The 20,803-nt window shown below is 41.6% G+C and overlaps 2 protein-coding genes across 6 annotated transcripts in view; one reads left to right on the forward strand and one right to left on the reverse strand.

The window, feature by feature from the left end:
* Positions 1-6,915: 6,915 nt before the first annotated feature.
* Positions 6,916-11,996, forward strand: gins2 (GINS complex subunit 2). 2 transcript variants are annotated; one of them, XM_081373101.1, is made up of 6 exons: positions 6,916-7,134; positions 7,555-7,614; positions 7,825-7,939; positions 8,025-8,124; positions 10,523-10,649; positions 11,506-11,925. In XM_081373101.1, exons 1-6 carry the CDS (start codon positions 7,045-7,047, stop codon positions 11,620-11,622), a joined length of 609 nt encoding a protein of 202 aa, XP_081229227.1. In that variant the 5' UTR covers positions 6,916-7,044; the 3' UTR covers positions 11,623-11,925. The 2 variants fall into 2 exon arrangements, with proteins under 2 accessions (XP_081229227.1, XP_081229228.1); XM_081373102.1 differs by lacking the exon at positions 7,555-7,614 and having other exon boundaries at positions 7,007-7,134; positions 11,506-11,996.
* A 728-nt stretch (positions 11,997-12,724) lies between these two features.
* gse1b (Gse1 coiled-coil protein b) overlaps positions 12,725-20,803 on the reverse strand; it is a 289,712-nt gene continuing 281,633 nt past the window's right edge. For all 4 annotated transcript variants that reach the window (XM_081372434.1, XM_081372433.1, XM_081372432.1 and 1 more), the window contains 4 exons: positions 19,067-19,435; positions 17,165-17,473; positions 16,901-17,004; positions 12,725-14,786 (listed from right to left, as the gene is read on the reverse strand). In XM_081372434.1, the coding sequence (XP_081228560.1) occupies positions 14,649-14,786; positions 16,901-17,004; positions 17,165-17,473; positions 19,067-19,435 (920 nt within the window). In that variant the 3' untranslated portion in view covers positions 12,725-14,648. The remainder of the gene's footprint in view (positions 14,787-16,900; positions 17,005-17,164; positions 17,474-19,066; positions 19,436-20,803) is intronic.

Raw genomic sequence — 20,803 nt, forward strand, 5'->3', positions numbered from 1 at the left:
ACGGTCAGATAAGTATGATTTAAACCATGCTAATGCAATTCCACTGATGCAAACATAATTTTTGAGTCTGTTTAGAAGAATGTTGTGGTCAAGGGTATCAAATGCAGCACTAAGATCGAGTAACACTAATAGAGAGGTACAACCACAATCGGATAATAAGAACAAATCATTTGTGACTCTAATGAGAGCTGTCTCAGTACTATGGTACAGTCTAAATCCTGATTGAAAATCCTCGCAGATGTAATTCCATCCATCCATCTTCTTCCGCTTATCCGGGGCCGGGTCGCGGGGGCAGCAGTCTAAGCAGGGATGCCCAGACTTCCCTCTCCCTAGACACTTCCTCCAGCTCTTCCGGGGGGACACCGAGGCGTTCCCAGGCCAGCCGGGAGACATAATCCCTCCAGTGTGTCCTAGGTCTTCCCCGGGGTCTCCCGGGAAGGCGTTCAGGAAGCATCCGGAAAAGATGCCCGAGCCACCTCAACTGACCCCTCTCGATGTGGAGGAGCATCGGCTCTACTCTGAGCTCCTCCCGAGTGACCGAGCTTCTCACCCTATCTCTAAGGGATCGCCCAGCTACCCTGCGGAGAAAGCTCATTTCAGCCGCCTGTATCCGGGATCTTGTCCTTTCGGTCATGACCCACAACTCATGACCATAGGTGAGAGTAGGAATGTAGATTGACCGGTAAATCGAGAGCTTCGCCTTGCGCTCAGCTCCTTCTTCACCACGACAGACCGGTACAGCGACCGCATTACTGCAGAAGCTGCACCGATCCGTCTGTCAATCTCCCGTTCCATCCTTCCCTCACTCGTGAACAAGACCCCAAGATACTTGAACTCCTCCACTTGAGGCAGGAACTCTCCACCAACCTGAAGCGGGCAAACCACCCTTTTCCAACTGAGAACCATGTCCTCGGATTTGGAGGTGCTGATTCTGGCTGATCCCAGCCACTTCACACTCGGCTGCAAACCGTCCCAGTGCATGCTGAAGGTCCTGGTCTGATGGGGCCAGCACGACAACATCATCCGCAAAGAGCAGAGATGAAATCGTGTGGTCCCCAAACCTGACACCCTCCGGCCCCTGGCTGCGCCTAGAAATTCTGTCCATAAAAATAATGAACAGAACCGGCAACAAAGGGCAGCCCTGCTGGAGTCCAACATGTACCGGGAACCAGTCTGACTTACTGCCGGCAATGCGAACCAAGCTCCTGCTCCGGTCGTACAGGGACCGGATAGCCCTTAGCAAAGGGCCCCGAACCCCATACTCCCAGAGCACCCTCCACAAGATGCCGCGAGGGACACAGTCGAATGCCTTCTCCAAATCCACAAAGCACATGTGGATTGGTTGGGCAAACTCCCATGGAGAGGGTATAGAGCTGGTCCAGTGTTCCACAACCGGGACGAAAACCACACTGTTCCTCCTGAATCCGAGGTTCTACTATCGGCCGGATTCTCCTCTCCAGTACCCTGGCATAGACTTTCCCGGGGAGGCTGAGAAGTGTGATCCCCCGATAGTTGGAGCACACCCTCCGGTCCCCCTTCTTAAAAAGAGGGACCACCACCCCGGTCTGCTAGTCCAAAGGTACTGTCCCTGACCGCCATGCGATGCTGCAGAGGCGTGTCAGCCAAGCCAGCCCCACAACATCCCGAGACTTGAGGTACTCAGGGCGGATCTCATCCACCCCCGGTGCCTTGCCACCAAGGAGTTTCTTGACTACTTCGGTGACTTCAGCTTGGATGATGGACGAGTCCGCCTCTGAGCCCTCAGCCTCTGCTTCCTCAATGGAAAACGTGACAGCAGGATTGAGGAGATCCTCAAAGCATTCCTTCCACCGTCCGATGATATCCCCAGTCGAGGTCAACAGCTACCCACCTCCACTGTAAACAGCGTTGGTAGGGCACTGCTTCCCCCTCCTGAGGCGCCGGACGGTTTGCCAGAATCTCTTCGAGGCCGACCGATAGTCCTTCTCCATGGCCTCACCGAACTCCTCCCAGGCCCGAGTTTTTGCCTCCACAACCACTAGATTCCGCGTCCAGGGATCGGGTTGTCGAGGCCCCCGCCTTCGACTGCCGCCCGATCCTCTAAGATCCACTAAGCCCGATCCACTAAGCCGCCTGGCCCCTTACGGTCCCTCCTGCAGGTGGTGGGTCCACGGGAGGATGGCCCCACGTCGCTCCTTCGGGCTGAGCCCGGCCGAACCCCATGGGGGGAAGCCCGACCACCAGGCGCTCGCATACGAGCCCCAACCCCGGGCCTGGCTCCAGGGTGGGGCCCCGGCTGCGCCATGCCGGGCGACGTCACGGTCCTCAAATTTATAGGCATCATAAGGGTTTTTGAACCGCTCTTAGTCTGACCCGTCACCTAGGACCTGTTTGCCTTGGGAGACCCTACCAGGGGCATATAGCCCCAGACAACATAGCTCCTAGAGTCCTTCGGGTACTCAAACCCCTCCACCACGGTAAGGTGGCAGTTCAAGAAGGGGCAGATATAATTTATTTATAAAAAGGAACATAGTTGTGAAGATACCGCCTTTCTAATATCTTTGACAGAAAAGGTAGATTCGAGATCGGCCTGTAATTGACTAATTCTGTAGGATCAAGTTGTGGGTTTTTTTAACAAGCGGTTTAATCATAGCCAGCTTAAAAGTTTTTTTGGTACGTATCCTAATGATAAAGATGAATTAATGATATTAAAAAGAGGATCTATGACCTCTGGAAGCATCTCTTTCAGTAGCCTAGTCATTACAGGGTTTAAAGGTGCTCTAAGCGATGCCACGCGTTTTTTAGGCCAAAAAATTTTTTGTCACATACATCTCCTCACTATCCGCTAGCTGCTTGTCCCCTGAACACACTGTAAAAAAACGCGGTCTCTGTAGACACCACAGGCTCCACAAACGGCAACAAAAATAAGAAGTATTTGAGGGTGGGGTCTGGGGGGTTGTGCGCGTACACATGAAGGGGGTGTGGAGGAGAGAGAAGCATGAAGAGGGAAGTTTGAATTATGGCCGACACATGACCAAAGAGACAACGTTCCGATGAACAAATTGCAAAGAAGATCGACAAGGATTAGAAACGCGCGAAGTACCGAATTTACATCGGAAAAACTTTCGAAAGGTGGCGAGAACTCCGCCGGCAGAAGGGATTTCAGTCCAACATTCAGTTGCTCTGTTTTTGCAGAACAGGTAAATCCATTTTTCTTTCTAAACTGACGTTTATGTTCACCAATCCAACACAAGGATGTAATTAGCTAGAACTATGCAGTCAGCGTTAACTTTGGTGAATACAACATATGTTTCTAGCAGCTAGCGATCAATCTCTATTGTAATGATCAAGCAAATTCACAGTAGGGCGACAATTTGTGTGAATGATTGTTTTCACCCACTGTTATGAATTTGAATGTTCATTTATAGGCTATTGACAACTTTGACTAAATTTGTTTACGACGCTCCCGTTGTTTATGCTCACTGGGAAACGCAAAGCTAACATTATCTTGCTATTATTGCGTCCTTGTATGGGAGCTATAGTTATAATCTCAGGTGGTGAAACGATTTTAAGATAATGTTTATCTTTTTCTGCATTCTGTTCTGCAATATATAAAACCCTTCATCTAACTTGGTGACATTACACGCTGAATGAAGTATCAGTAAAACTTAACTTTGTTTGTAGTGAGAGTGACTACTTTGACTTTCCTTTATGCCGGAAGGGAAGGGAGGGGAGGAGGGAGGAGACAGGATGAGGAGGAGGGAGGGTCTAGCTAGCCTCCGTTTTGTTTGACAACAATTCGAATGTCAACAAGAAGTTACAACTCCCGGGATCGCTTAGAGCACCTTTAACATACATGTTGTCGATTTAGATGATTTAACGAGTTTAGCAAATTCTCCCTCTTCTATAGCACTGAATGAATCGAATTTTTCCTTAGGGAGACTACAATGCACTTCCTGATGCGATACTGTAGTAGACGGTTGGTTGCATAGTTATAATTTTCTCCCTGATATTATCAATCTTATAAGTGAAGAAGTTCATAAAGTCATTACTGCTTTGCTGCTTGGAAACTTCTGGGCTTGAAGCTTTATTTTTCGTTAGTTTAACCACTGTTTCAAATAAATACCTAGGGTTTTGTTTATTTTCTTCTAATAGGGTTGAAAAATAAGCAGATCTAGCAGCTTTTAAGCCCTTTCTGTATGCAATCGAGCTCTTTTTCCATGAAATATGAAATACCTCTAGTTTTGTTTTCTTCCAGTTGCGCTCCATTTTTCTGGAGTCAGCTTTGTTGTAAAAATCAGCCTTGTTGTAAAGCAGCTCTAAATAAAAATAGTGTCATTGATCTGCTGAGGTTAGTTAGGTGTTAATTCAGTTCAGTTCAATGACTGTGTAAAGTTCATCAACTATGAAATGAGTTCAATTCGGCTATAAAGCAACTTTGTAGAAAACAGTGATGCCATCGTCCTGCTCAGTTCAGTTCTCATCCAATAGTGTCAGTACAGTCAAATCAATAATATTGCCGTATATGATGTGTCCCGAACTAACAAGCCAGAGGAGACAGTTGCAAAGAACCCGAACTCCATCAGTAACAGAAATGGAGAAAAAAAAAACTTTGGGAGAAACCAGTCGGAGGGTCAGTACTCCTCTGGCCAAACAAAGCAAAATGGTGTGGTTATGATTCCAGGCTGCATCACAAGTCAGATTGGTATCATTCAGAATATTTCATCCAGTTTCTTCTGCTTGAAGATTGAAGATACAAAAAGCTGGCATATGGTGGTAAGGAGATGAAGCTGGCCATAGGGGTCTGTACAGAGGACTTGTCTGGTTCTCATGGTCTTTGCTGGTTAATAATTATTTAATAACTAATGATCTTTGCAACGGAAGTGAATCAATCAAAACTAACTTTAACATGGACAATAACTTTATTCTAGAGCTGCTGTAAAGCCAAACCAATCTCTGTAACTTTAATTTCCTATTATCACTGTAAAGCTGCTTTGAAACTATCTATATTGTTAAAAGCGCTTTATAAATGAAGGTGACTTGACTTGACTTTGCTGGGGATCTGAGCCGATGGCTTTAATGTAGTGTGTCGACAAGGTCTTCATAGGGGAGCTTTCTCTAGGACTTGTCTAGTCATGTTCTTCACTGACATTCATCAGTTGGTCGTCACAAGGAGCAGGTCCACATCTGATCTGGATACGGACACGTCTGACTATGGTAACCTTGAGATATACACAGAGACTCTAATATAAGTGTAGATGCCATTTTTCTTATGATGTAACAAGTACATCAGGTGTTATGGGAAGTGTTCCCAGTTCTGTTTGACCTAATTGACCTAATTTATGTGGTTGACCGAATTTATGCAGCCTATCTCATCCCTTGAGAAGACAGCCAAGCGGGGATCGGAGCTTGCGAACGCTGAATCTCAAGGGCTGACCTAGCATGCTCCTCTCCCATACACATCACGCACATCAGGGGATAGGGAGTCACACACATCCTAAATCTTGACCCTGACAAGTTGGCAGCTAAGCTCCTGTTCTTAGACACAGGCACACAAGACACGCGCTCAACAAACATACCGTTTTATGAAGACAAAGAAGCTGTCGACGCGCGCTTCTGGTGTCTATTTATGGACTTGGTTATGCACTATGTAGCGTCATGACGTCCATACGTTTGGCCAATCAGATTGGCATGTTTAGACACGTGCTTCAGACACTGGCTAACACAAAGGAGTTCCCATAGCGTTAAAGTCATGAAGCAGCATTAAGTTCCTCTTGAAAGGGAAAACAAATTATCATGATCTGATATATGTAACCGGGTTAACCTTTAAGTTTGTTTCTTTTTTTGCGTGGGTACACCTGTATTTACCTAGAGTAAGTGTAAGAGTAAGAGTAATAGTGTGTGTGGTACAGATGAGATGATGCGCATGCGTTCTCGCCCACGGACATTTTGTGAGATGTTCAGCGAGCATTCGGGAGAGACGCACACTCTCGGGAAATCGTGGAGCATTGGATATCATCCAGTGATAAATACAATGCTTTATGCTATTATTCTTTATAAATACAATTTGTGGATGTATTTTCAGAAGAACATGTAGAGAACCCATACTATGCAAAAGTCAGAAACACCCACCCATTATATGCTGCATGGGAAAGAATGAGACACACCCGCTACCATCTCTATCTCTGCTACAGAGAAATATCTGCATTTTTACAATTTTTTAAATATATATTATATATTATTATTATTATTATTATTATTATTTTTTTTTTTTATTTTTTTTTACAAATGAGGACGTCCCCAAAAGGAGGTTTTGGTGTTTTTTTTTTTTCAGGTTTATCTCACTTCTGGGTACAAATTTGTTCCCAAAATGTAGTACGAACACACAAAACACATAAAACCCACATGCTCACGTGTTTCACTATATTAGTGAGAACATCGCATAGACTTCCATTGTTTTGTTTTTTTATCAGGTTAATGATATTTTCTCATTATTATTATTTCTCATAACCTTACCCCAAACACTAAACATAACCCTCAAACCTGTGAAAAAACACAACATTTAAACAGAAACATGATTTGGCCTTACATGCATATAGTGATTTGTTTCGTGGCAAATATCAATTATTCGAACATGAGTCCAGCAATATATTTAAAATGAACATCTCCTTGAGGAGACAACAAAGGAATTAGTAGACATGTTTTTAAACATGCTTTTTAAAAGACATGAGTTTTGTTAACAGGACTGAGAAAAATGCATCCATCTTCCACCTAAAAAAGTTATCTGAGATGAACCAATACATACTTTTAATAGTTAAAAGTTAAAATAGTAACAACAAGCAAATTACACCTATTAATTGGAAGAGTTACAACAATCAAATAGCACTCATTCGGAGGACTGGCCCAAATATAGTGAGATTGTGCTGTGCTGTGAATGAATAAGAACTGCAGGTTCAGCAGTGACCGTTAGAGGGCAGCTCTGAAGTGTTGCCTTTAGTTGCCTCGTCTCCCTGACGTCATAGACACACGTCTGAGAGTTACGCGGGAAAACTGTCACAGCACAGAATGGATCCAGCGGAGGTAGAGTTTCTCGCAGAGAAAGAGATGGTAAAAATCATCCCGAACTTCAGTCTCGACAAAATCTATTTGATTGGGGTGAGTAAATATGACAGCTACAGCATGTATAATGGCCGTGTTTTACGTGTGTGATTATGCGTTATGATGTTTTTGATATCTTGTTGGTGTTTTGATGATGATTTTGGTTCAGCCGCTATCAATATGCGGGAGACTGAATCTTATATTAAACTAGATAATAAATATGAGTGACTTATTAAAACAGACAGGTTAACTTCCATTGATTTAATTCAGCTTAATGGTTATTTTCTTTCGCCTAAAATAATCATCCCCGACCCGTAAAATATGTTTTGGCCGATTTATGAGCCTTTTTAACTATCGTTAACTTAGTGAGGACCAGTGGCTCCTGTATACTAACGTTACATGTATTCATATTTAGTCAAATCTTGCTTCTGTAAATGAAGCTGCAAAACCGTTTGAAGTATTTCTGTATTCCTGTAGCAGCCAGCACAAAACGTTTCTAAGAAAATGGAGGAAGCAAGAGGTCACTCTGAAACATCAGTCAGTACTTAAAAAAAAAAAAGATTAATCCAAATAATTCTTTGATGTAAAAGTATTCTTCTATTTTGTAGGCTATTTTGTCCCATGTGTTTGTGTGTCGTACATTTTGATATACTGTAATTAAGTCACACTCACTGCTTCTTCAGTGTTCATTGGTCCCTGCATCAAGTGCATGACATGATGTATAGGCTATTATATACAAACTTTCAGGGAGATCTGGGCCCATTTAATCCGGGTCTGCCTGTGGAAGTTCCAGTGTGGTTGGCCCTCAATCTTAAACAAAGGCAGAAATGCAGGATAGTTCCTCCAGAATGGATGGACACTGGTGAGTTCAATCACATACACGGCTGTGCTGGCACACCATCTCTCCTGAAACCAACTCTAAACCCAGATGATCTTTTCCTTTCCAGACAAACTAGAGGAGATCCGTGAACAGGAGAGAAAGCTAGACACTTTCACTCCCATCCCGAGTCCATATTACATGGAGCTGACCAAATTATTACTCAACCAGTGAGTACCAGATCACCTTCAGCATAATTCACATGAAAGACCTCATGCAATCATAATCCGTTTTGTGGCTTTTAAATGATGTCTGTTTATTTGATCATCTGTATTCATCTTAATAAGGAATGTATTTTTAGCTGCTCAAAGATCTGTGGAATAAAATGACATTTTTAGATTTGGGACAAAGGAGACAAGTTGCACACCTGCTCTGATGTCTGATAGAGGAAGCAAATTGAGTTCAGAATTTGAATGTGATTACATAGTTAAATTAGGCCGATCACGATAACTACTTTTTGTTGGACGATATGTTGTCCCAGAAATAATTGTGATAAAAGATATTATTGTAATTAAACTTTTGGAGCGATTTTTTTTTTTTTTTTTTTCAGCTGTTGAAAGATAAAACACTGACAGCCAATCTGAATCCATTCGGGTATATTAGATAAGGGCTTGCACATTTAAAATGGCAGATGACATTGCGGAGAAGTTAATCGCAAAGTTCCAGATTAATCCACCACTGTTTGACAAGTCAAGCCCCTTTTCAAGAAAATGGATATGGAAAACAATCGTTTAGACCCTCTGAATAAATGGTGTAAAGAATTACCGCAGGTTTCCAGCGCTCGTTTCAACAACATTGTCTTGCTGTTTGAAGGTGAAAAAGACTAATTTAGGTGTTGTTTTTATTCCACTATATTGACTACGTCAGCTAAATTCACTGTTGGATTATTAGATCGATTACACTAGCTTCACTCAAAACATAGCATGCTGAGGAGATCTGCTGGTTAAAGCCATGTAAATGCAACAACGACAGCAAAAACATGTTCAATGATGTAGTACACACCGAATAGAATAAACAGACCGTTATCGTTAGTTAGTGTGGGCGCAAATATAGCCTAGTTGTCGTTATAGTTATCATTATAGTTCTTAGTGTGAACAGCCATTAAGACTACCTTTATTAAAGGTGCATTAAGCAACTTTTCATGTTAAAAATACCCGTTTTCTAACCCATACATGCTTAAACAATTGCCTCATGGGCTGAATGAGCCCTTCTCTGATCACTGAGATTGTCTCTATAATCCTGTAAAGTAAAATAAATAAGAGGGATCCGGGCCGGAATTTTAGACTGGGCGTGACGTCATGCGCGTTCACGGCACGCTCACATAGCTATGTCTGGCAGGTTTGTGTATTCGCCGCCATTCTCCGTAGAAGATGGATTCTAAGAGACCGGCTTGTAGTTCATTTCAAACACCAACGCAAACTCCACGTAAGATAAAAAAAAAGAAAACTTTTGTCCGTGAGCGTGCACACCTTTGGTTGCAGTTTCGCTTGCCGCCAGAGGGGGCATAGTTCTGCAAAAACTCAGAGACTTGCGCAATGCACCTTTAAAACAACACACTTTTTGCATGACTGTCAATTTAGTCTAGTTTAGAGATGACATTACCTTGAATTGATGTTGCCAATTAGCCTGGCAAGCCAGACCTACATCAAGATGTTAGGTCTGGAAACTCACCATAGTCACGGCTCAATCCGAGGGGCGGGATAAACGGCTGTCTTTCAAATTCCATCTGCACGCAATAGGACAGCGCTTCAACCAACCAGAGCGTTTTCCCAACAGCGGAGCTTAGTTGATAGATTCAACTTTTGCCATATCTGGCCGGCAAAACGACGAACACATCTTCCTTTTTTTAAGAATGACTTAAGTGCCGTTCTTTGCTCTTTTCTCAAAGAAAAACTTAACTTCAAGTCCTCCAGAGTCGCGGCCAAAGCCGATTCGAAAGACCGTTGTTCTCCATCAGCAGCCGCCATTCTTTGTTTTCAAGTAGCAGCAGCCAGGTAACCTTCGCAACTCTGTCGTGTATGTTAAGCCCGCCCCCGCCTACTCTATACACAACGTGATTGGCCTGACCAAATCTGGGTTTTTGCAGCGAGAAGGTTTATTGAGAGTTGCTAGACTACCCTGGCTGCGAAATACATTTTGCTGCCGCTAGGGTGCGTCTAGATTTCTAGGCTAGTTGCCAATACTACCTAATTTTAAAGAAGGCAATGAAATCTTGTTTAGTTGTCTGTTCAGAATCGTGGGACAGTCGTGATCTCTATTTGAAACAAAACAAAAATTGTGATTCTCAATTTATCCAGATTTGTGCAGCTCTAATCACACACATCCGTGCGTTTTGGAGGCGTGGCTTCGGAGAGCGTTCTGAAGGGAGGGCGGGATCTTTTCCCCTTTTAGGCTTTCAAAGCTAGCTTGCTATTGCTAGCCTCTCTGAAACTGCAGACCCAAACATTTTCATAATCTTCATGGTAATGCAACTTAAGCTAATAATGGGGTTTATGCACACCCTATGTATTATTAAAAGTTTCAAATTTTGCTTTTAAAGTATTGAAATAGTGTTTTTTTTGTGTGCAGTGCTGCAGATAACATCCCCAAAGCCGATGAGATCCGAACGCTGGTCAAGGACATCTGGGATACACGCGTGGCCAAACTGAGACTTTCTGCTGACAGCTTCATCAGCCAGCAGGAGGCTCACGCGCAGGTAAAGTTGACATGAGTGGGTCAGCTTTAATTAATGCTCTTGTTGGACTGTGGAGGAGGTTTTGAGTACTGATGGAAATTTCCAGCTTTCCGTGTTTTCACTGTTATACGTTAGGGGGCGCTATGACACATCTTCTGAAAGAGTAATGAATCTCCTGATCAAAGAAGAACAAGCGATAGCATATGTAAGCAGATGCATATCTAAAATAAAGTGATCATCAGCATTAAAAAGCATATAAATCAAAAACTGCCTAATGTGTTACTGAATGAACTGTCGTCCCAGGACAAGCTATAGGATTGTGACGCTTAGGCGGTGTTGATGGACTCAATTTACTCCATCTATGTTTAGATCATCTTTCTGAATCCCATCCAGATGTAGCCTTTGACAAAAACACAATTTTCTCAGCCTTTTGCTTAAAATTTTCCTTTTTTTTTTTTTAAATGAAACTTACCCATATTCAAGTGTTGATAAAAAAAAAGGAATTTATAAAGCTAGAATAAAACAGGTTTTTCATTTCCTTTTTCTTTTGTCTTTTTTTTTTAAAAAGCAGTGAGTCTGCTCTTTTGCATATCCAGATATTATTCATACGACAAAATATTCTGGGGGCCATGACGCTTTTATGAAAATGATCAAAAGTGCTGGTGGTGGCTGGCAACTTTTTTCAAAAATACTAGTGGGGAAAGAGTTAATGTCCCTTTTCTGGTAAGCAGTGGGTATAGTTCCAATTTGGCAAGGTAAACTGTACATATTCTTAATGTTATACCATGGTAATTTATTAATTGTCTTTCACTTGTGCGATTCAGTCAAATTGAGATGTCAGTTGATTGATAAACCTTCATTCTCTCTATCTCTTTAGTTGGATAACCTCACGCTAATGGAGATCAACACCACACGCTCATTTCTGCTGGATTCTCTGAACTACATGTATAAACTGCGCTCAAACCTGCAGCCGGGCAGAAGTAAGGACTACTGAGACGTTAGGAAATACTGGAGCCATTCTCTACCAGATTGATATCTGTCATTTTTCGTGTTATATGTAGTGAACCATAAGATAGGACTGAAATTTGTGTTATGGAACAGATGTTTGAAAAGATTACTGTTGATTGTCTGAAGAGCAGAATCATATCTGGACTCATGACCACTGCTGTTGCTCGGCATTTAAATAGTGACTGATGCTGCACTGTTACTGTAGCTGTCCGGACTAGTAAAAACCTTTAATCAATGTTTGTTTGTAATGGAGATTTTTTTTTGCCTAAATAAATTAAAAAGTATTTTTATAAATTTGTTTTTATTTGTGCAAATGTATGCACAAAAACAAAAAAGAATTAAACCACAATGTTTGATTTGTAGTCATAGCTTACTGAAGAATATTCAAGATCTGAATCGAAAAAAGGTTGATCTAAGAAAAATGGAAACGTTTTGGGCATTTGAATGGGACAATATCACCACTCCAATGAAGGGTGCCTTTCAGTCCATCCCATCTCACTGTTGACTCACTACTGTCCGTCACTTCACCCTGACTTTAAAGCCAAAACAGAATTATTTTCCTCATAAAGGTGAAAATAATATTATCAACACAATAATGATGTGTCATTCCTGAATATTGTTTCATCAGGCAATCGATTCCTATATATATATATATATATATATATATATAAAACATACTGTGTGACAATTCTATTTAGGCTAGGCTATGTTTTGCAAGATTTGCAATTCCGGTTAAATAAATGCTGGTGGTGTTACTAAATCATTACATGTTTTTAAGGTCAGTGTGATGAGTGAATGATTTTGAGGTTTGAAGTGTTTCTGGAATTTTTGAAGAGAGAATATCTGCTTTGGAAAAAAATGGTGTGCAAAGTGTTCTCTGTTTTGAAAAATGGACAATCAATTATAATAGCATTGGTCAAAAAGTGACAGGTGTGGGAATCCTGTAACGCTTATTAATGTTTATCAGCTCAGTATAAGCTCTTGAGGTGCTGTCACACACTACACCTAAAGTCTGGCTCTGGAGATTTCAAACTACAGCAATGTTGGTTTTATAAAAATGAGCGCATTAATGAAAGAAATCCACATGTGGCAAACACGTTTTTGAAATATTTAATTTTTTGTCTGAAATTACAGCAATATATCCATAAATACCTAATTACTACACTCAACAAAGAATATATTACATTACAATGAATTCAAACAAGTACATTTAAAAAAGAAAAGAAAAGAAAAACAAATAAACATTGGTTTCACAGCATCTAACGTCCTCCATTGAGTTTGGGGGCGACTGTGTGTGCATGTGTGTGTGTTGGGCAGGTTTGTATCTGCGCTCATCAGGCAGTGGTAGTGCTTCAGGTGAAGCAGATACACACACAGCGATCAAACTGATGGCATGCCTGCTCGGGGTCAGCATGGCTGAAATAAATGACAGTGCAACCAAAGTCCTCACCTGTGCTTCAACAAGATGCATTTGAGACACTTGCACTGAATTTGAATTGGAAAAAAAATGGCATGTGGTCGTTCTGTAACTGCATGCTGTAACGCAGTGCTGTATACATGAGATACATACAGCAGCACACGCGACGGGTCAGGATAAGTGCCAGGAAAACAAACAGGTGCGTCATTCCCAGGTTCTACATCATCTTAACAATAGTATAAAAAGGTAGAAAATAAAAGATTACAGGCAGTCAGAGTTCATAAATGTTTTTAAGGCCCATATTCATGGTTTTTGTCAACGACTTGTGGTCTTGTTAAAATGCGTCATTGATAAGCAATGGTATAAAAACTTGGCAAACAAGAACGTCTTCAGACAGAGCAGACTTTCTTTGGAAAAACTTGGAATTTTCCAATTACAGCAGGACAGACTCAATTCATCGACTTGATCAAGCTTTGCTTTTGACTTTTTTTTGGCATGCCACCTAAAACTTTGGCACAGTAATTGTCAATGGCGAAAATTACAAATTGTAATTATTCTTACTGTACATTTACATCATTTGTGGATTTCATTTTTGTGCATGTCAATTTCTCTGACAGACTCTCATCGCTTAAGCTCTCTGTGAACACAGATCAGAAAATCATGTTTTAGTACAAATGCCCTTTAATGCAGGAAACAGAAATCCAAAGAGGCTGCATGCTGCTTCATGACAAAAAAAATCAACTCAGTGTAGCAGTCCAGAACTTTTGAGAGACGGGTGACCACTAGGCAATGATAAATGACAGTAGACATCCTGGGTCATACATATCAGTGGGCTAAAGTTATTCTATGATGTGTGGCCTTGTGGGATAGGAGGAAACTGTTGGCGGTAGGTCCTGGGTCTGTTGCTACTGTAGTTCAGGCAAAAAGGAAGTGATGCCATCACTCCACGAGTCCTGAAAGGATTATTCTGACCAGCAGCTGAGCAAACACTAAAAGTGAACCTTTTGCTTAACGCCAAAAAGCATTAATATATTAGAAAAAACAATGGCAGGCTTTTTTCTTCCAAAGAACAATGGTTTAAGTAATTAAAAACATACAAAATCTTGTTTTTTTTTCATTGTTGTTTTGAAATTATTTACAATACAATGCTGAAGCACCTCTTTAAAAAACTTTATTCTAAATCTTGAAATAAAACATTTTTCCTTTATTTATCTGATGTTTTTTTTTTCCTTCCCTAGATTTAAAAGAGTCATCTGTCATAACACAGTATCTCCAGATAGTTCCTCAGGTTTTGTCTTTAAGTGCATTTCTAGGCATGACCTCCATGGGAAAGAGATGGATGTGTTTCAACTGGCGTACTTCTTTCTCAATGAGCGGTATGGCATTCCCTGTGAATTAGATGCATTCGGAGGCCGTGACGTGTGTTCATGGGTGATTTTGCTCACAGGATGACGTCGGAGGGCAGGTCAGTGGATGGCAAATTGGTGGGCCAGATCTTCTGTTCCTCACGATCGCTCTTCAGGCTCTCCGAGTGGATGGATTGGGAGGGATGTGGGGGGGGGGTCTAAGTGGGTGGTTGGCGGTGCCGCAGGATGTCACCTGGGTGGATAGCCCTTGAAGTGAGCCCTAGACCAGGGGCTCTGAGGCAATGTCAGGCACTTCTTAAAGTGCTCCAGCTCTGCCTGTAGGTTCTCCCTCTCGGCCGCCAGCTTCTGCTTCTGAGCCATTAGCTCCTACAGACAAAATACACACATTAACTATAAGACATTATAAAAGGAACTCATTACAGGGTAGGGCAGCAATAGTATGACTGAATAATTGTTGCTCTTAATATTGTTAACGATTATTAATGTTGATTAATAGAATGCATAAAACACGTTTTTATGTTTGGGAGAATGGCACGTCATGTTCTGGCTACATGGGCGTCACTAGGCCCTCTTCTGCCCAGCCCATTCGTGATCGTTTCAGTCCCCTTTAAAACATGAAACCGGCAGCAGGCTTCGGCCCGTCTTGTTATAATCAGCGCGTTCTTCAATCCGCAGCGGCGCCGAGCAGAGCGCACTTTAGAAACAGAGGACAGGGTGTGTGTGTTCATTTGAGCCTCATTGGTCTGTCACTGCTCGTCAATGTCAGAATATTTGAGATGACCGATCAAATCAAAGTAGGCAGACTTTATGTTCACAGAAGTAATATGCATGTTAATAAGCAACTAGTTAATAGTGATAATTTGACCCTAAACTAAAGTGTTACCTTTTTTTAATCATGCCCCCCTAAAATGAAAATCCTAAAATCGCCCCTGTCTGGCTACACAGACAAAACAAGCTATGAAGAACATTTATGCATTTTATTGCTTAAAACGTTTATTGCTTTTTAGGCATTATATAATGAATCTCTTACATTGTATCTGTACTTTGTGGTTTACTTTACTTTGATGAGAGCCTACAAGCTTAACAGAAATGTGTGTTAAGTCAAGTCACCTATATTTATATAGGGCTTTTTACAATACAGATTGTTTTAAAGTAGCTTTATAGTGATAACTGGAAAATAATGCAAGTTTGTTTCTGCTGTACAGCAGATCTAGAAGAAAATAGCATCATAGTCCAGCTTATGTAAGTTCAGTGATGGTTCATTTTTGTTCTAAAAAGTTATTAATTTAGTTTATATATTTAGCCACTCTGCAGAAAACAGTGATGTCAATCGTCCATCTCAGTTCAGTTCTCATATGACGGTGTCAATGCAGGCAGATCAATAATATTGTTGAATATTAAGTGTCCCCAACTAAGCAAGCCAAAAGCCAGAGATGACAAAGGCGAATGAAAATATAGCGTGATTGGTTATAATGCTCAATGTTGCAAAAAATGTGTAAAAAGAATCTGATGCCACATGAGCAGTTGTAAATGTAATGCCACAATCGATGCGTTTCCTTCATTTTCACATTCTGCTTTAATTGCGACAGCTGTAATAGATTTAGTTTAATTGCGCATTTTTAATTTTGGTGCCATTTTTGCCCCAAACTCATGTTGATTTCTAACCCTGGACTACACTGATGTAGAGGATAGTAGAGTAGTGTGCAGTACAAACAAATAAAAAATCTATAGCAGGGGTTCTCAACTCCAGCCCATGAGGTCCACTTTAGGTTTAGCTCCAATCTTGATCAAACTTACCTGCTAGTAACACTGTACTAATTGTGAAGACATCAGATTAGCTTGTTTGATAGGGTTGGAGCTAAACTCTGCAGGAAAGTGGACCTCGAGTGCCAGAGTTGAGAAACCCTGATATATAGATGATGTGCAATTTAGAACAGGGTTCCACAAATCCAACCCAGGAGGGCCACTACCCTGCAAAGTTTAACTTCAACCCTAATGAGTGACACTTGTGCAAGCTAATCAAGGTCTTCAGAGTTACTAGACAACTACTGGTATGTGAGTTTGACCACAGATATTAACACTACATTCTTTATTTAAAGACCGTTTATACATGACATTAACATCCATTTTTTTGTGATCAGATTACAGGTTGTCAGAGCTAAATATGAGGTTTCGATAATCTTTACATAGAACATTAACATAACATATGGGAAGTCATCAGAAATGAGTGTGACCACACCAAATTTTTAGTGGAAATGCAATCTGTCCTAAATGTGTCCTTATTGCTTTTATATGCTTCCTGCAAAAGTGATGTAGAGTGTGACAAAATAAAGGGGAGTGTCTTGGCAAAATCCAACCACAAGTGGTCACAGGAGACACATTTGGAATGCATGTTCATACCAAATGGAAATGTCAAGTAAATGGAAATTAATATCAGGTACAAATTAAGTCAAATAGGTTAGCGTTTGTGTGTTTCTTACCCCCATTGAGTGTGAAAGCTGTTCAGCAGTTACACTGAGATTATAGTGATGCACCTCCAGCCGTCTGCACTGACTGTGAAGAACCTGTCGCTCAATGCTTTGCTCTAGAGACAGAGTGAAAGATACAGGGAGAGGTAAGCCTGGCATCACATACACCAGCACACCACAACTTAGGAATTTGCTGAGCTGCTCCTCTGCTGAAAAGAACTATGATATCCATCATGCAACAGTACCGAGTGGTGCCCAAGAAAGCACATATCTTACCTTCTGTGTACTCTTGATACGCTTCAAATATGGCTTCAATGCCCTGCCACCTGGACGTGGAGGGCTCATCGTCCTCGGTGTCATCTTCCTCATCCTCTTCGTTGGACTCCTCTGCAGAGATCTCCTGGTGGGAGGGCTGTGGGGGGCAGTGCTGTCCGTTGGTCTGGGATGAGGGTGGGTGGGGGTGGAGGTGGGGGTGGGGGTGTGAATGGGGCTTGGACCGGCCTGGTGTGCTCTGGAGCTCAGGAATGTTATAATGCACAGATGAATCCACTGCATGGTTCTGTTCTGACATGACCAAGGTACCACCTAATAGAGGAAGAGGAGTTTTGATTCTATTAGCTGCTCAGAAGATAGACCTGTTCACACTGAGCACCACAAAATGTTGAAATGAATCCTAAAGCTCTGCTCATTTATGCAAAATGTTCTCTGGTAATCGAGCCACATTACTAACACAGTGTCTCCCTGTTCCTGGAGACACAACAACAGTGCACATTTTTTAACTCTTGCTCAAACACACTTGATTCAGCTCATTTAAGACTTGAAGACCTGAAATAGATGGGTTCTATAAGGGAGACATCCAAAATGTTGGTGTGTACCTTCAGGAAAACAAGTTTTGAGAAACGCTGCTCCACCAGCTGAGCTGCAGGATTGCTGTGCCTTGCTGTCTACGGCCTACATAAAACTTAAATAGAACTACTAAGTATCATAGAAGGCAGCTTAATTATGCTCTCTACCTTTTGCAACAGCCTTTGCGTCACCAATGATGCCCTAAAATATTGCCTACATAAGGAGTTGAAACAAAGCAATTCTTATCTGAAGGCTCCCTTTGCACAGAAAACACATTTTTACATATATGCAGCTTCAGATTTTGTTCCTATCCTGTGACAGCACATCTGTTACATTTTAGTGATGCTGTGTTTTTATTCATATACTTTCCCTGAAGTTCATGTCATTAGTTGCGTTTCTTTTGGTATGAACAGACACCAAGACACTGTTGTTGCAAAGTTAGTGTTGAATACCGTAAAACTTCAAACAATAGCCGAGTCCCAAATAGACGCCTGTCTCTTTTACACGCCTGGTGTGGCTACAGGTTTGGATAAATAAAGGCCGGTCTCAAATAGAGGCCTGGTATGTTTTTTAGTTTCGGGTTGTATTTAATCTTCTAAAACCCGCCAGATTGTCTGTTTAATCCAGTTCTATGGAGCAGATTGCGCATGCAAGAGAGCCCTGCGCATCTGTGCGGGAGCTGTTAGCGCAAGCAAGGCAGGCAGAGAGAGTTAGCGCCGCGTCGCGTCTATGACAACTCGAGGTATCGCACACCGGACGAGAACCGCCGCGTCGCGTCTATGACAACTCGAGGTATCGCACACCGGACGAGAACCGCCGCGTCGCGTCTATGACAACTCGAGGTATCGCACACCGGACGAGAACCGCCGCGTCACGTCCATGACAACTCAAGTTATCGCACACCGGACGCGCACTTTTATGGCCAGCAATATTGTTATGTTTAAGGATATTATGGAATTAAGATCATGTCTGTACTATGTTATGATTGTACTGTACAATTAAATACAATCGTTGCTTAGTCTGCAGTCTAAATTCACTTTACCTCAGAGCGTCCGTTAAGTGAATGAATTGAGAATATCAACTGAAAATCCGATAACATATGCAATTTTCATTCAACCAGCTGATTTCTGTAAATGAATGTAAAACTAAATGTATATTGCAGGGTGAAGTCTCAAAACTAAATTAAAGGCCTGTCTCATATAGACGCCTGTCTCAAATACAAGCCGGTGCAGTTCGGCGATTTGGGAAAATAAAAGCCCGGGCTATTATTTGAAGTTTTACGGTAAGTAATGAAATACCACAATCTGAAAGAGAATTTGAACTGCTAACTACCTTTACTCTTCTGAAGGGCTTTTTGGGTGGACTGCAGTACTGATTCATGGAACTGCTGGGCAAACTCCTCGGCAATGAAGCTCTCCCAGGGTTTGGTCTTTCCGTTGACACTAACGGAACTCTCTTTAGTGAATGGGGGCTGTCGAACACTGCTCTTGTCCGGGACGCCGTCGTTGGCTCGACCTTTGTCAGGTAATGCAGCAGGCAAGGGAGAGTCTTTCGGTCTCAAGGGATCCGAGAGGGATTGGTGCTGATCTGAGATGGACAGGGGGTCTGCTGGGGGCTGGGGCACGGACACGGATGGGGAAGGACTGGGGGGCCGTCCGTTCAGCAGCTCTTCGGATTGGACTGGAGACTGAGATGACGGGTCTGCAATAAAACAAAACAAAATTACAATCTAATGTTTGCATGCTGGTTTATTAATTCATGAACATAGAAAAACATCAAATAGGCTCTTGACCAGAGTGGACTGAAGCAGAAGCACCGGGCAAACTGGGCAATTGCCCAGGGCACCAGACACTAAAGGGAGGACCACCATGACAAACACGAGCTTCTCAAACTTGTGAAGAATTATCTGCGATCGACAATGGCTACGTTTAAAACAAATAAAGAACAAATGTAGAAGAATAGTTATGTGCAAACAATGGGAAACCATGTATATTTGTGCAGTATGCGCATGTCAAAAAATCAATTCTGATTTGAAGCTTGTGACATATAAACGCGCACATCAACCCGATCACTTTATTTAGTGTTCATGTAAACTGCGTTCGGATTCATCAATCGAATTAATTTAGTTCGATTGAAACAAAAGGTGTGCATGTAAACATAGCCAGTGTCACAAGATCGTTTGAATGGATTGGCCGAAATTTCAATTGAGCACCAAATATGTTGCAAATTGGATTACTCCAAGATAAATGAAGAGTTTGCAGCAGCCAAAGCAAGAAAGGTCCTCTTTTAAATGGTGAGTCAACTATATTAATTCATTACACCTGTCTTAAGTCAACAGTAGGGGTCAATATGTGATAAATTGCCGTTTTTTCCTCTTAAAAATGTGAAAGTAGGGGGCGGCATTTTCCTATTTTGCCCAGAGTGCTGGATGGTCTCCCTGGGAGTGGGAATATTACATATCATATGCTTAGTATATTAGTGCATTTTCAGCTTCAGCATTTGTGGCCTCCTCACAATTACTACAGACAACAATTGTAATTCATCCCACAATGTGTAAACAATACAGAACATGTTAAAGAAAATACATTTACAATAGAAGCCTACTCACAAGAATGATTGTTTTTCATCCACCTTAAAAGGATTTGAACAACTTTACAGCTAAAATATTAACTGTCAAATATTGAACAGGATGCTCTGTTTTCAAAAACATGACATGCAGTGTGTTGCCCTCTATTCATCTCTGTACAGTGTGAAAGGAAACTGTCAAGTCAACTTTATTTTTATAGCGCTTTATACAATACAGATTGTTTCAAAGCAGCTATACAGTGATCAATGATCAATTCAATTCAGCTGTAAAAGCAGCTCTAAAAAAAGTGTCATTGTTCAGTGCTGATTCAGTTCCGTTGTAAAGATCATCAATTATTAAATTAGTTCAATTCGGCTATAAAGTAGTTCTTCAGAAAACAGTGATGTCATTGCCCATCCCAGTTCAGTTCTCATTAAATAGTGTCAGTTCAGTCAGATCAATAATACTGTTGAAAATTAAATGTCCCCAACTAAGCAAGCCAG

This window comes from Scardinius erythrophthalmus (assembly GCF_964197995.2).
Source record: "Scardinius erythrophthalmus genome assembly, chromosome: 8".
NCBI classification, from domain to species: domain Eukaryota; kingdom Metazoa; phylum Chordata; class Actinopteri; order Cypriniformes; family Leuciscidae; genus Scardinius; species Scardinius erythrophthalmus.

Bases quoted from the DNA above. Each gene is read 5' to 3' on its own strand.
- gins2 (XM_081373101.1), top strand. From the start codon at position 7,045: ATGGATCCAGCGGAGGTAGAGTTTCTCGCAGAGAAAGAGATGGTAAAA. The intron at 7,940-8,024 runs GTGAGTTCAATC...TTTCCTTTCCAG, and splicing joins TCCAGAATGGATGGACACTG to ACAAACTAGAGGAGATCCGT. The intron at 10,650-11,505 runs GTAAAGTTGACA...CTATCTCTTTAG, and splicing joins AGCAGGAGGCTCACGCGCAG to TTGGATAACCTCACGCTAAT.